This window comes from Bufo bufo, chromosome 6 (assembly GCF_905171765.1).
Source record: "Bufo bufo chromosome 6, aBufBuf1.1, whole genome shotgun sequence".
NCBI lineage: Eukaryota > Metazoa > Chordata > Amphibia > Anura > Bufonidae > Bufo > Bufo bufo.
Genome location: NC_053394.1, coordinates 286,037,564 through 286,050,747, shown reverse-complemented (window position 1 = coordinate 286,050,747; position 13,184 = coordinate 286,037,564). Strand labels below are relative to the sequence as shown.

The window sequence follows — 13,184 nt, the reverse complement described above, 5'->3', positions numbered from 1 at the left end:
CCGGCAATGGCACACCCTTGTCACTCACTCATTATGTCACGCCAGTAATCTCCAGCAAAGTGGATGCTGCAACCCCCCACACGACAACTGGGAGAAAACTATATTTCACTTGGTAAGGGAGGCAAAAATAGTGACTCCCTGTTTGTGCATTGGCATGCCTGGATGGCACCTGACAAAAGTCAGGAGGGGACTTGTCATCAGACTGTCTGTTCAGGCTTGGGAGCTACAGCTTGAAATGCTTCTATCTCAGCGTAGAAGTACACTGTTAGGGCTCATGCACACAAACGTATTTTCTTTTTGCTTCCGTTCCGTGTTTTTTTTTTTTTGCGGAACATTCACTTCAATGGGTCCGCAAAAACAATGGAAGGTACTCCGTGTGCATTCCGTTTCCGTTCCGCACAAAGTAGTGCATGTCCTATTATTGTCCGCAAATCACGGTTCGAGGCCGCATTCAAGTCAATCTGTCCGCTAAAAATACGGAACGCACGCGGAACACATCCGTATTTTGCAGAGCCATACTGTAGAAATGCTATGCCCAGCCCATATTGCTTATGTGCTTGGTGTTTAATAAGTTACTGTTTTCGTTTCCGATCCTTAAAAATGGATCGCATACGGATATGTTTTGTGAAATAACGGAATGGAAGAAAAAAACCTCAGATACGGAAAAACAACGGATCCGTGAAAAAAACAGACCGCAAAACAACAACGTCGTGTGCATGATCCCTTAAAGGTAACTTCTTCTTAGCATAGGCAATTTATTTTTCTCCCCTTATCATTTCCTTCTACTTTAACTGCTTACAGGCTCATGCACACGGCCATAAATGTTTTGCAATCCGCAAATTGCGTAAAGCAAAGCATAGATCCCGGCCAAGTGCATGCCACCATTTCTTTCTTAACTTCTGTAGCAGTCTTGTCCTTGTCTGCAAAATGAACAAAAAATAGACATGTTCTGTCTTTTTGTGGTGCCGCGGATGGGGACAGTACACAGTGTGCTTTCTGCATCTTTTGTGGCCTGATTGAAATGAATGGTTCTGCATCCGATCTGCAAAAAATGCGGATCGGATGTGGACCAAATATGCTTTCATGTGCATGAGCTCTATTACTGCAGTGCTAAAGAGGGGTATAAATCCCATGGGGTCTTTGCCCTATTAGGATGAGACTCCTTGGTTAACACTGAAGAAGAGCCTGAGTAGGAATATGTCTCTAGATTGTCTTTGCCAGGGCCTTTTTTCAGAAGGTACCATAGGGAAAACCTGACAGAGCTTAGCCTTACTGCTCCCGGTTGTATTTTGCAGGTTATTGATTACGCAGTGCGTAACACTTCTGTATGTAAATGTATACATGTATGTGTGGTGTTTGGGCATCACTCCATATTTTCAGGTAGTAAAAGGGGTTGTCTCATCTTGCCGTTACTAAGGCAAGATGAGACCGTTCTGACCACCTCCAGGCCAGGAAACAGCGGAGTGCCATGCATGAGGGCTACTGAAACCGTATAGCTTGTAGTGCTATACTCCAGTAGCTGTCACGCACCTGCCATGAGCCGGAGCATTCTTCTGTTTCCCAGCCGCGAGTGGTCGGAACTGTGTCTCGTCCCGCCTTAGTAACTGTGAGGTGAGACAACTCCTTTAATGGTTCTTCTGGTAGGTTTGGATGTACATGGTAACAGAACGATTATCACTCTTGTGTTTGTTTGAAGGTCGACATCCAGAAAAGAGTATGACTTTGGACAGAAGGAAAATAATCACCTTTACAGGAAAGTTGTTCTACCTGGATCTTCCCCACAACAAGCAGACTCGGCTCCTAACTAAAGCCATAAGCAGCCTGGGTGGGGTGAGTAAAATAAGTTTCTGCACAGTAATATTAGTCTGTACATGCTAGAAAGCCTAAAGCACTGTGACTTCTCCGTGTTCTAGAAATGTCCATCCAGGGATTAATGATGGTAACACTCAAAGATCTAAGAGCAAGACCTTAGCAGTGGAGTGTTCTACACCATCGGCATCGGTACAGACCAAATTGTACTGGTGTCATACTTCTTTGATCAGCTGAGGCTTCAGAAATCTGTCAGCCTTTCCTTCTTGTTCAGTGTCTGCACAGTTTGAGTACAGCTGCACCCAGAACTTAAGAATGGTCATTACTAGTAAATCGGAAGTTGTTAGTTGGTAGTAAAGTTTAAGATTTTTGCTTCAAGCTTATCCACACGAACTTGTTTTTCTTCCATGTGCGCAACAAACACATGAACCCATTGAAGTTAGGCCCCTTTCACATGAGCGAGTTTTCCGCACGAGTGCAATGCATGACTTGCAATGCACCCGCACTGAATAATTTTTTTTAATTTTTATTTTTTTTCACACATCAGTTCTGTGTTTTTCAAGCACCCCTGGCCCAATAGAAGGTAATGGGGCTTCAGTGAAAAACGCATTGCATCCGGAAGCAAGTGCGGATGCTATGCATTTTTCACTGATGGTTGCTAGGAGATGTTGTTTGTAAACCTTCAGTGAAAAACACATTGCACCAGCACGGAAAAAACGGAACAACTGAAACGCAATTGCAGACAAAACTGACTGAACTTGCTTGCAAAATGGTGCGAGTTTCACTGAACGCATCCGGAGCTAATCCATCACGCTCGTTTGAAAGAGGCCTAAAGGAGAGTTCACATTACTGTTTCATTTTCTGTTCTTTTGATCTGTCCGAAAAACTGAAACAAAATAAGATCCTGTTAAAGAAAAAATATATATATATAAAGATTCTGTTGCACATTTGGCATCCATTTGAGCAATTTCTGTCCATGATCCATTAGTTTTTTTTTTGTTTTTTTTAGATGGAAAAAAAAAAAAGATCGCAGACGGAAATGGTTCAAACGTATACGAAATGTGCATCCGTTTGGCCTGTTTCTTTTATATGGGGAAGCAAAAAGTGCGGACAGCACACAGAAGTCATCTGTTTGCTGTCCACATCTGTGCTACCGTTGCAAATTATATAGCATGTCCTATTCTTGTCCGTTTTGCAGACAATAATAGGCATTTCTACAATGAAGTTGCATTATGGCGCTTTTTCTTAATATGCTAATTTAGGCCTTTGGCGCAATGAGGGCATCGCCATTGCTCTTGTTGCACCCAAGCTCCACTCCTTTCTGTGACAAGCCTCTCCCTCACTGCTTTGATTGACAGGGCTAGGCAGTGGAAAAGCAACCAAGGAGGGGCTGGCCATAAAAATAAGTGGAGCTTTGGTGCAACAGCAATGGTGACACACCCTCATTGCACCAAAGGCCTAATTTGCATATTAAGAAAAAGTATCATAACTCGGGAACTGAGCCTCAGATCAACAAGAAAAACAGCGTTTTAATTAGGTGAACCACAGCTATGCGTTTGTGTACCGAGGGCAGGCCGAAGCCACTTTTTGCGCCCTCACTCCTGTTTCCTCTGCCAGCCCCTCCCTCTCCTTTATTGCCATGGCCATGCAGGATGACTGTGCTGGAGCCTGGCATGCCCTTTGGGTTGTTAGCAATGGTCATAACAGCTTAGGTATGCTCAACAGAGATTACTGTAAGCTGGAGAAAGGTAGTGTTCAACATTATGGGGAAGATTTACAATAAAAAAATATGCCAGGTTCCATTTTAGAGACTAGGGTTGCACTCAATACTTTTAGACCCGGATTGATTTAAAACCGGAATTTGCTATTTTTTCCTCACCTATGCGAGATGGACCTCCCATCCAGGACAGGAAACTTGAGGATATAAAAAGTTCACACCCCCACCACACCTCAGTTCAGGTTTCCTGTCCTCCGGATAGGAGGTCCTGGGGAACCTACCTCTGAAGAAGTTCACATCAAGATGGCTGTGGAGGATCCAGGTTTTTAGTCCGTGGGTGACCTTTCCTATGGCGACGTAAGACTCTTTGGGGAGCCGCCCGTCGAGCCTGCTGTTCCTCCACCTCTCCTCCCAGTTTTCCCCATGTTTGATCACACCGTGGAGGACTTTCAAAGATGGCCGCAGCATCTGGGCGTGGGCATGTGCAGTAGAAACGTTGGAGCGGCGTCATGATGCCGGCAGCTCTTGCCCATGCCGGATCAAACTGGGGATACGTGGCTGGGATCTGCAGTAGCAGGAGAGAGTACCTGGCGAGCAGTATATAAATGGGCAGTGGGGCACAGCAGCCAGCCAACCTTATTGCACACTGTGCTGTGCAGGATTCCTCCTTCTGAGAATGTCTGAAACAGGAGATGCAGTCCGTGCCGACCCTATTGAGCCCTTCAGAACATGAAGCCCGGTACTTTGGCCTGAGGAGTGGGGGACAGCTACCAAGAGGGTGAGATTAGTCCTTTTATTTCTCTTGCATTGCTGATTGGATTCATTTTGGCTAATTATTATAGGTGCCTAGAATTCCTAAAAAAAACTACTGTAAAGACTAAGCACAGAGAGTGTTCTATTTGTAAAAGTATGCTGCCTGCTTCTCATCTGAAACCAATTTGTCAATCCTGTATTGAGAAGTTAGTATTGGAAGAGTCTCAATCTATGTGAAAAAATATCAAGGCGCTGGTAAAATCAGAGGTTAGAGCTTCCCTTAAACCCCTAAAACCGCATGTGGCACTAGACAGAGTGTGGATTCTGATTCAGATTTTTCAGATGAAGATAAATGAAATTTTGATGCATCTAGTGATGTGGGGAGCAATTCTTCTGAAGAGTAAGCGGGTAGAGCACTTTTTCCCACTGAAGATACGACAATGCAATTGGAGGATGTTAGGCAGCCGAAATCCATTGCTGACCAGTTTTTTTAAGGATTAGCACCTAAAAAGGGGACTCTGTTTTTACCCGGCCTGGAAAGAGATCTTGGGCTACTTTCACACTAGCGTTTTAGTTTTCCGGTATGGATTTCCGTCATAGGGGTTCAATACCGGAAAAAAGCTTCCATTTTGTCCCCATTCATTGTCAATGGGGACAAAACTGAACAGGACGGAATGCTCCAAAATGGATTCCGTTCCGTTTAGTTGCGTTACCAGACCGGAGAGCAAGCCGCAACATGTTGTTGTTTGCTTTCTGTCCAGGGGATGCGGAGCAAGACGGATCCGGCATGAACCACAATGCAAGTCAGTGGGGACGGATCAGTTTTCTCTGCCACAATCTGCTACAATAGAAATCTGATCCGTCCTCCATTGACTTTCAATGGAGTTCATGACTGATCCATCTTGGCTATGTTAAAGATAATACAACCGGATCCGTTCATAACGGATGCAGACAGTTGTTTTATCAGTAACGGAAGCGTTTTTGCTGAACCCTGCTGGATCCAGTGAAAACGCTAGTGTGAAATCAGCCTTAGACATTTTAAGAGGGTTTCAAATAGAATTCCTCACGCCACAGGAAGATTTTTTTATTTTTATTTTTTTATAATAACCAAGAATCCAAAAGAAGCCGAAAAATCTTTAATTTTGAGTTTTTTTGGTAAGTTTAGGTACCGAGGCAGAAAAAGGAATCGGGGTCTATTCTCCACTTAAAAAAAAGACTGTGTTCCTTCAGAGTAATCTTGAATTTAAAGAGATTAAACAAGAATCTGAGATACAAAAAATTTAGTATGGAGACTTTAACATCTGCCATAAATATCCTCCCCCAGAACTGTTGGATATCAAGTATAGATCTAGAGGAGGCGTACTATCATGTCCCAATCAGTATCTGCTCCCAAAAATGTTTGAGAACGGCAGTTTGGGTTCAGGGCTCTCTTCATCTACAATACAAAGCCCTAAGCGAAAGTAGCAGCCTATGTAAGATTAAAAAGAATCACTCTAGTCCCTTATTCAGATGACTTTTTAAAGGGAGTCTGTCATCAGCATTTCACGTTTGTAACCCTTCCCATAGTTTTCAAGCATGCTTACAGTTAATAAAAACGTTACCTTTAGCATCAATCCTGGACTTATAAAACCGTCAAAAAACATCTTTGTAGCATATGCAAATGAGGGCTCGTAGGTGCCCTGCTAGCTCAGCCTTTTCTTCACTCCCCCCGCCCCTTCCTTTCCTCCGCCCACCCATCCTTTCCCTCTGACCGCCTATCTACTAACTTGTTGTGTCGCCGAGATCCTGCGCAGTCAGTCCGTCGGCCGGCGCACTGCGATGCCCATCCCTTGTACGGCATCACAGTAACTATTGCGCATGCGCCGGCTAACAGCGCGAAGTTGGTGCATGCGCATTAATTACTGTGATGCCGTACAAGGAATGGTCATCGCAGTGCACATGCACCGACGGACTGACTGCGCAGGCGCGGGATCTCGGCTAAACAACAAGTTAGATAGGCGGTCAGAGGGAAAGGAAGGGGCGGGGGAAAGTGAAGAAAAGGCTGGATTGATGCTAAAGGTAACGTTTTTATTAACTGTAAGCATGCTTGAAAGCTATGGGAAGGGTTACAAACGTGAAATGTTGATGACAGACTCCCTTTAATAATTTCCCAGACAGAATCGTCTTTGAAGCCGGAGACAGATCAATTGTGTGTAATTCTGGAATCTTTAGGATAGAAGATAAATTGGAAAAAATCCAAGTTACTTCCTTCTCAGAGATGCGTGGTTTTGGGGATACTACTAAATTCCCAGGATCAGAGATGTTTCCTGCCAGAACAGAAGGTGATGTTATTGGTAGACAAAATACAGGATCTTTTTTTCTCAGTTATGGGTGTTCCCGGAGACAGGCTATTTCAGTACTAGGTTTAATGATATCCGCCATCCCGGTGGTAACCTATGCTCAGTTTCATTCAAGACCATTGCAGGAGGACATTCTAAAGAACTTGGACGGTTCTCCCCTATCCTTGGACTACAACTTTCATCTGAGTTCAGTAGCAGGGATGTCATTACTATTGTGGACAATCCCAACAAATTTATCCTTTAGATGCCCTTGGGTGTCTCAGAATCCGATAGCAATCACCACGGACACAAGACCTTGGGAATGGGGAGCCCATTCAGGGGGAGAAGATGGAACATTCAGTCCAGAAACCGTTCCTCAAACTACCAAGAAATAAGTGCAATAAAAGAGGCTATATTAAAAATTACATCAACATTGGCAGAAAGAACTGTAATAATATATTCAGACAATACAACAGCAGTGTCTTGTATAAACCACCAGGGGGCACAAGAATAAAAGATCTATCGATGTTATCCCATGAGATTTCTCAAATTGCATAGGGGAACCAGTTCATTCTCAGAGCAGTTCACCTTAGAGGGAAGAACAATGCCGATTTTATATTTTATTTTTATTTTTTTTTGGGAGCAGGAAAGAGTTAAAGCAGGAAGATTGGTGCCTTTACATTTCAATTTTCCAGCTTATAGTATAGAAGTTGGGTCTACCAACTATAGATCTTTTTGCGACAACGGAAACCAAAAAAGTGGACAGATATTTTTCACTCAACAGAATGGACTTCCCGATTAGCCCAGTCATGGGATCAGTAGTTCGGATATGCCTTCCCTCCGTATTTACTCGATCCCAGAGTCCTGAAGAAAGTTATCCAGGAGTGGGCTTCTTTGATTTTAATAGCTCCAAGATGGCCCAAAAGAGCCTGGTTCTCAATGGTACAAAACTTAGCGACGGAACCCCTATGGATGCTTCCAGTGTGGGACAACCTTCTGTATCCGGGTTCAGTTTTTCACCCCAGACCAGGTCTTTTACAACTAGCAGCCTGGAAATTAAAAGGATAATATGGGCTAGGAGGGGCTTGTCAAATGAGGTAGTTTCCACTTCACTGGCCAGTAGGAAAGAGGTCACTGCTAAAAAGTATGTTAAGATTTGGGATACATTCTCTAAATTTTTAGAATGGTCTCCTGACCCTTTGCAGGCACCTTGTGTACCGGACATACTAAACTTTTTGCAAGCAGGCCTGGACAAGAATCTAAGGCCTCTTTCACACTTGCGTTGTCCGGATCCGGCGTGTACTCCACTTGCCGGAATTACACTCCGGATCCGGAAAAACGCAAGTGTACTGAAAGCATTTGAAGACGGAACCGTCTTCCAAATGCGTTCAGTGTTACTATGGCACCCAGGACGCTATTAAAGTCCTGGTTGCCATAGTAGTAGTGGGGAGCGGTATACTTACAGTCCAGGCGCTCCAGAATGACGTCAGAGCGCCCCATGCGCATGGATGACGTGATCCATGCGCTTGGGGCGCCCTGACGTCACTCTGGAGCGCCCGTGGAGCCGCACGGAAGGTAAGTACACTGCTTCCCCGCTCCCCGCTACACTTTACCATGGCTGCCAGGACTTTAGCGTCCCGGCAGCCATGGTAACCATTCAGAAAAAGCTAAATGTCGGGTCCGGCAATGCGCCGAAACGACGTTTAGCTTAAGGCCGGATCCGGATCAATGCCTTTCAATGGGCATTAATTCCGGATCCGGCCTTGCGGCAAGTGTTCCGGATTTTTGGCCGGAGCAAAAAGCGCAGCATGCTGCGGTATTTTCTCCGGCCAAAAAACGTTCCGTTCCGGAACTGAAGACATCCTGAACGGATTTCTCTCCATTCAGAATGCATTAGGATAATCCTGATCAGGATTCTTCCGGCATAGAGCCCCGACGACGGAACTCTATGCCGGAAGAAAAGAACGCAAGTGTGAAAGAGCCCTTAGAAATACATCTCTAAAAGTCCAAGTAGCGGCCCTGAGTTTTTTTTCTACGATTTTTAACTAGCAGAGCATTCTTGGATAAAAAGGTTTCTATCAGTGGCCTCCAGATTACGGCCCTCTTTAAAGGGAACCTGTCACCTGGATTTTGTGTATAGAGCTGAGGACATGGGTTGCTAGATGGCCGCTAGCACATCCGCAATACCCAGTCCCCATAGCTCTGTGTGATTTTATTGTGTAAAAAAAACGATTTGATACATATGCCAATTAACCTGAGATGTGTCCTGTACGTGAGATGAGTCGGGGACAGGACTCATCTCAGGTTAATTTGCATATGTATCAAATCGTTTTTTTTACACAATATAAGCACACAGAGCTATGGGGACTGGGTATTGCGGATGTGCTAGCGGCCATCTAGCAACCCATGTCCTCAGCTCTATACACAAAATCCCGGTGACAGGTTCCCTTTAAGACCTTTTGTCTCCCCCATGGGATTCAACTGTAGTATTAACTGCATTGACTTATTCCCCATTTGAACCTATTAAGGAGATACCAATCAAGATGCTTACTTTAAAAATGACTTTTTTTGTTAGCTATTACATTTGCTAGGCGAGTTTCTGAGATCCAGGCCCTTTCAGCCTTCCCTCCTTATACAAAGATATTGGAAGATGGGCAAGAAAGAAGGTAAATGCCTTAAAATGACTAAGGGCTCTTTCACACTTGCGTTGTCCGGATCCGGCATGTACTCCACTTGCCGGAATTACACTCCGGATCCGGAAAAACGCAAGTGTACTGAAAGCATTTGAACACACATATTGATATGGCCCTTGTCAATGATGCTATGCTGCCACTGGTTAAAGATGTTGTCTATCATCCTCGGTCGTTGTCTGACCACTCTCTGGTGCAGATTGACTTGTGCCTGGGGGTGCTCAGACAGGGACCGAGGCTGTGGAAATGTAATTCACACTGGCTGAATGTGTTGGGCGATTTGTCTGGGATCTCTCTGGAGATTAAGGAATTTTTTGCTATCAATACAGGGACGGCATCGATACCGGGGGTCTGGGACGCCATGAAAGCATTCCTGAGGGGAGTCTTGATGAAAGAAATTAGCAAGCACAAATCTAGATCTAGGGAGGCGGATGTTAAGGCGCATGTCCTAGTGGCGGAGGCTGAGAGAGTGTTTGGTAGATTCCCCACCCTGATTAATAGTGAGGCACTGGCGGTAGCTCAGGAGCAGCTGAGGTGTCATTTACTGCAGGCCGCAGAGAGAAAGAGGAGTTTTTATCGTCAGAGATCCTTTGAAGAAGGTGAGAAGGTGGGTCATCTGTTGTCGGTGGTTTCTCAGGCCCAGAGAGGCTCCTCATGTATTCAGGAACTGAAAAATAACTTGGGGGACAGTAGTCAGGACACAAAAGGAATATTAGATATTCTAAAAAGTTTTTATGTATCTCTATATACTTCCACTGGTTCTAGCTCTGAAGAGGCGCTGAATGATTTTCTGGGGGAGGCACAGTTAACGGTGCTGTCAGAGGAGGATAGAGAAAGGCTAGAGGAGCGATTACACTTGAGGAACTGGAAGCCGCACTTGGGGATATGGCGAACGGTAAGGCGCCTGGAGCCGACGGACTCCCAGTAGAGGTATATAAAAAGTTGCAGGGGATACTACTTCCTGAACTACTTAAGGTGCTTGAGCACTCATTGGAGGCAGGTTCGCTACCACATTCGATGCAGGAAGCTATAATTGTGGTTATACCTAAACCTGGGAAGGATCCTAAAATTCCGGATTCCTATAGACCAATTTTGCTTCTCACGGCTGATGTTAAGCTCCTGGCGAAGGTGTTGGCGAACAGGCTGTCCAAAGTGATCCTGACTATTGTGCACCCGGACCAGACTGGGTTTATGCCTGGGAAATCGACAGCTATTAATCTTCGTAGGTTATATACTAGTCTGAGTATTCCGGCAGATGATTGTGGAGATAGGGCCTTGCTTGCTCTTGACGCCGCCAAGGCGTTTGATAGTGTGGAGTGGAGTTACTTGTGGGGGTCTTGAGAACCATGGGCTTTGGAGCGCGGTTCATTCAGTGGGTAAAGGTCCTATATTCTAGTCCCAAGGCGAGAATCAGAGCTAATGGAGGGTTGTCAGACCGTTTCGCCCTGGCCAGGGGCACATATTCGTTTATCAACAAATATAAAGGGGTTTAAATACGGTGGGCTGCACAACAAGGTGGCTATGTACGCAGATGACACTCTGCTTTTTATGGGTGATACTGGTGCGTCCCTGGATGCGGCCATGGCATTGATTGACAGATTTGGTGGCTTTTCTGGGCTTCGGATAAATTGGCAAAAATCCTCTTTGATGCCAATTGATGGGCAGGCCCTGTCAGGTAGACAAGCAGATAGTCTGGTTCCCTGGGTGGATAAATTTAAATACTTGGGACTGTATATAACACCTAGACTGTCAGATTTTGAGGACCTTAATTTGTCCCCGTTGCTGGCTAATTTCAGGCTAAAGGTGAGGTCATGGTGTAGACTCTTTCTTTCGGTGGTAGGTAGAGTGAACCTTTTAAAAATGGTTATGATGCCTCAGCTGCTCTACGTATTGAACAATGCTCCCGTATGGATCCCCCTAGATAGATTTAAGAAAATTCATTCTATATTCAGGGATCTCATTTGGAAATATGGTCAGGCTAGGATTAAATTGGAAACATTGCAATACGCCAAGTCTGAAGGTGGCCTGGCTGTTCCTAATGCATGGATTTACTTTTTGGCTTCCCAGTGTCAGCATTTCAAGGGATGGATTAGCTTCCAAGTGCCGGATATGACTGGGCAGATATTACAGCATTGGTTGGGCAGTCGGGACCTCATGGGTATTCTAGAAGGGTCAGGTATGCATGCTGGAAGGGGAAAACTCCCTCTTATCGAACTCATGAAAAAGATTTGGGCAAGGGTGAAGCAATTGAGAGGTGTAGGTGGAATTAGCGAACTCTCCCCTATTAGAAATAATCACCTATTGCCTGAATTTTTTACCATGTCTGGACTTAGAAGTTGGGAAACCCATGGAGTGATGAGAATTGGCCAATTAATTGAGGGCAAGATTTGTAAATCATTTCAGAACCTGCAGCAGGAATTTAATATCCCTAGGGAATGGTTTTACAAATATCTTCAGGTGAGGCATGCTCTTGAGGTCACGTTACGGAAAGGATGTGTGATAGCCCAAATGGAGGCGGTTCATAAGCTTGTCCTTCTGACGGGGGGGGGGAAAGAGAGGGCTGATATCACAGGTATACGCTCTTCTACTTGATAAATTCTTAGAGGGGTTTCCGCTCTCAAGAATGAAGAAATGGGAGGCTGACTTGGGGGATATGGCTAAGGATAAATGGGAGGATATACTGGAAAGTGTCCCCAGGGTGTCCTTGAGTGAACAGGGTAAACTGTCCCAACTATTTATCATATATAGAGTATACAAAACACCGGTGTTCCTTAAAAAAGTTGGAGTAAGATCTGATGACAAGTGTCCGAAATGTATGGAAGAAGGTGCGGATTTGCTACATATGCTGTGGTCTTGTCCAGTAATTGGGAACTATTGGAATGACGTAAGGAATATGATTAATAGTAAAATGATGTTGAAAATTCAAAATGACCCTAAGGTGTGCGTATTGGGTTATGTGTCTGAGATTGGAGGGACTGAATCGGTCAAGGTGGCAGTGGGAAGGTTGCTGTATGTGGCCAGAAAGCTGGTGACTATGAGATGGATCCAGGGGAGTCCGCCTACACTGGGAGAGTTTGAGAGGAAGGTGCATGATATGCTGGTATTGGAAAAAGGGGTGTATGTGAAGAGAGGATGTCCTCAGAAGTTTGACAAATTGTGGAGTGAATGGTTATCTCATACTCATGTGGTTATTTAGGCTCTGATTGGTTCAAGACTAGTTTACAGGGCAGGGTGGGTGTAGGGATGGGTGGGGGGGTGGACGGGAGGGGTTCTGGGAGGGTCTAGACATTTATTACTCTTGGTCTATATTTGTTTCTGGGTGTGTATATGTCACATGCTGTTGCATGATTTATAAATGTGTTGGTATTGATATGATACTGCTGTACACTGATTCCACATAGTGGATAAAGTAAGAAAAGACAATGTATTGTTTTCTGTAAATTTGTCTTTATTGGCTTAATAAAAACGATTTGATTTAAAAAAAAAAAAATGCTTTCAGTGTTACTATGGCAGCCAGGACGCTATTAAAGTCCTGGTTGCCATAGTGGGAGCGGTATACTTACAGTCCGTGCGGCTCCCGGGGCGCTCCAGAATGACGTCAGAGCGCCCCATGCGCATGGATGACGTGTCCAATGCGATCACATGATCCATGCGCTTGGGGCGCCCTGACGTCACTCTGGAGCGCCTGGGGAGCCGCACGGACGGTAAGTATGCTGCTCCCCACTACACTTTACCATGGCTGCCTGGACTTTAGCGTCCCGGCAGCCATGGTAACCATTCAGAAAAAGCTAAATGTCGGCTCCGGCAATGCGCCGAAACGACGTTTAGCTTAAGGCCGGATCCGGATCAATGCCTTTCAATGGGCATTAATTCCGGATCCGGCATTGCGGCAAGTGT

General features: G+C 45.0%; 1 protein-coding gene across 2 annotated transcripts in view; it reads left to right on the top strand.

The window, feature by feature from the left end:
- DBF4B (DBF4 zinc finger B) overlaps window positions 1-13,184 on the top strand; it is a 43,793-nt gene that overhangs the window by 3,406 nt on the left and 27,203 nt on the right. For both annotated transcript variants that reach the window (XM_040436491.1, XM_040436492.1), the window contains exon 3: window positions 1,697-1,830. In XM_040436491.1, the coding sequence (XP_040292425.1) occupies window positions 1,697-1,830 (134 nt within the window). The remainder of the gene's footprint in view (window positions 1-1,696; window positions 1,831-13,184) is intronic.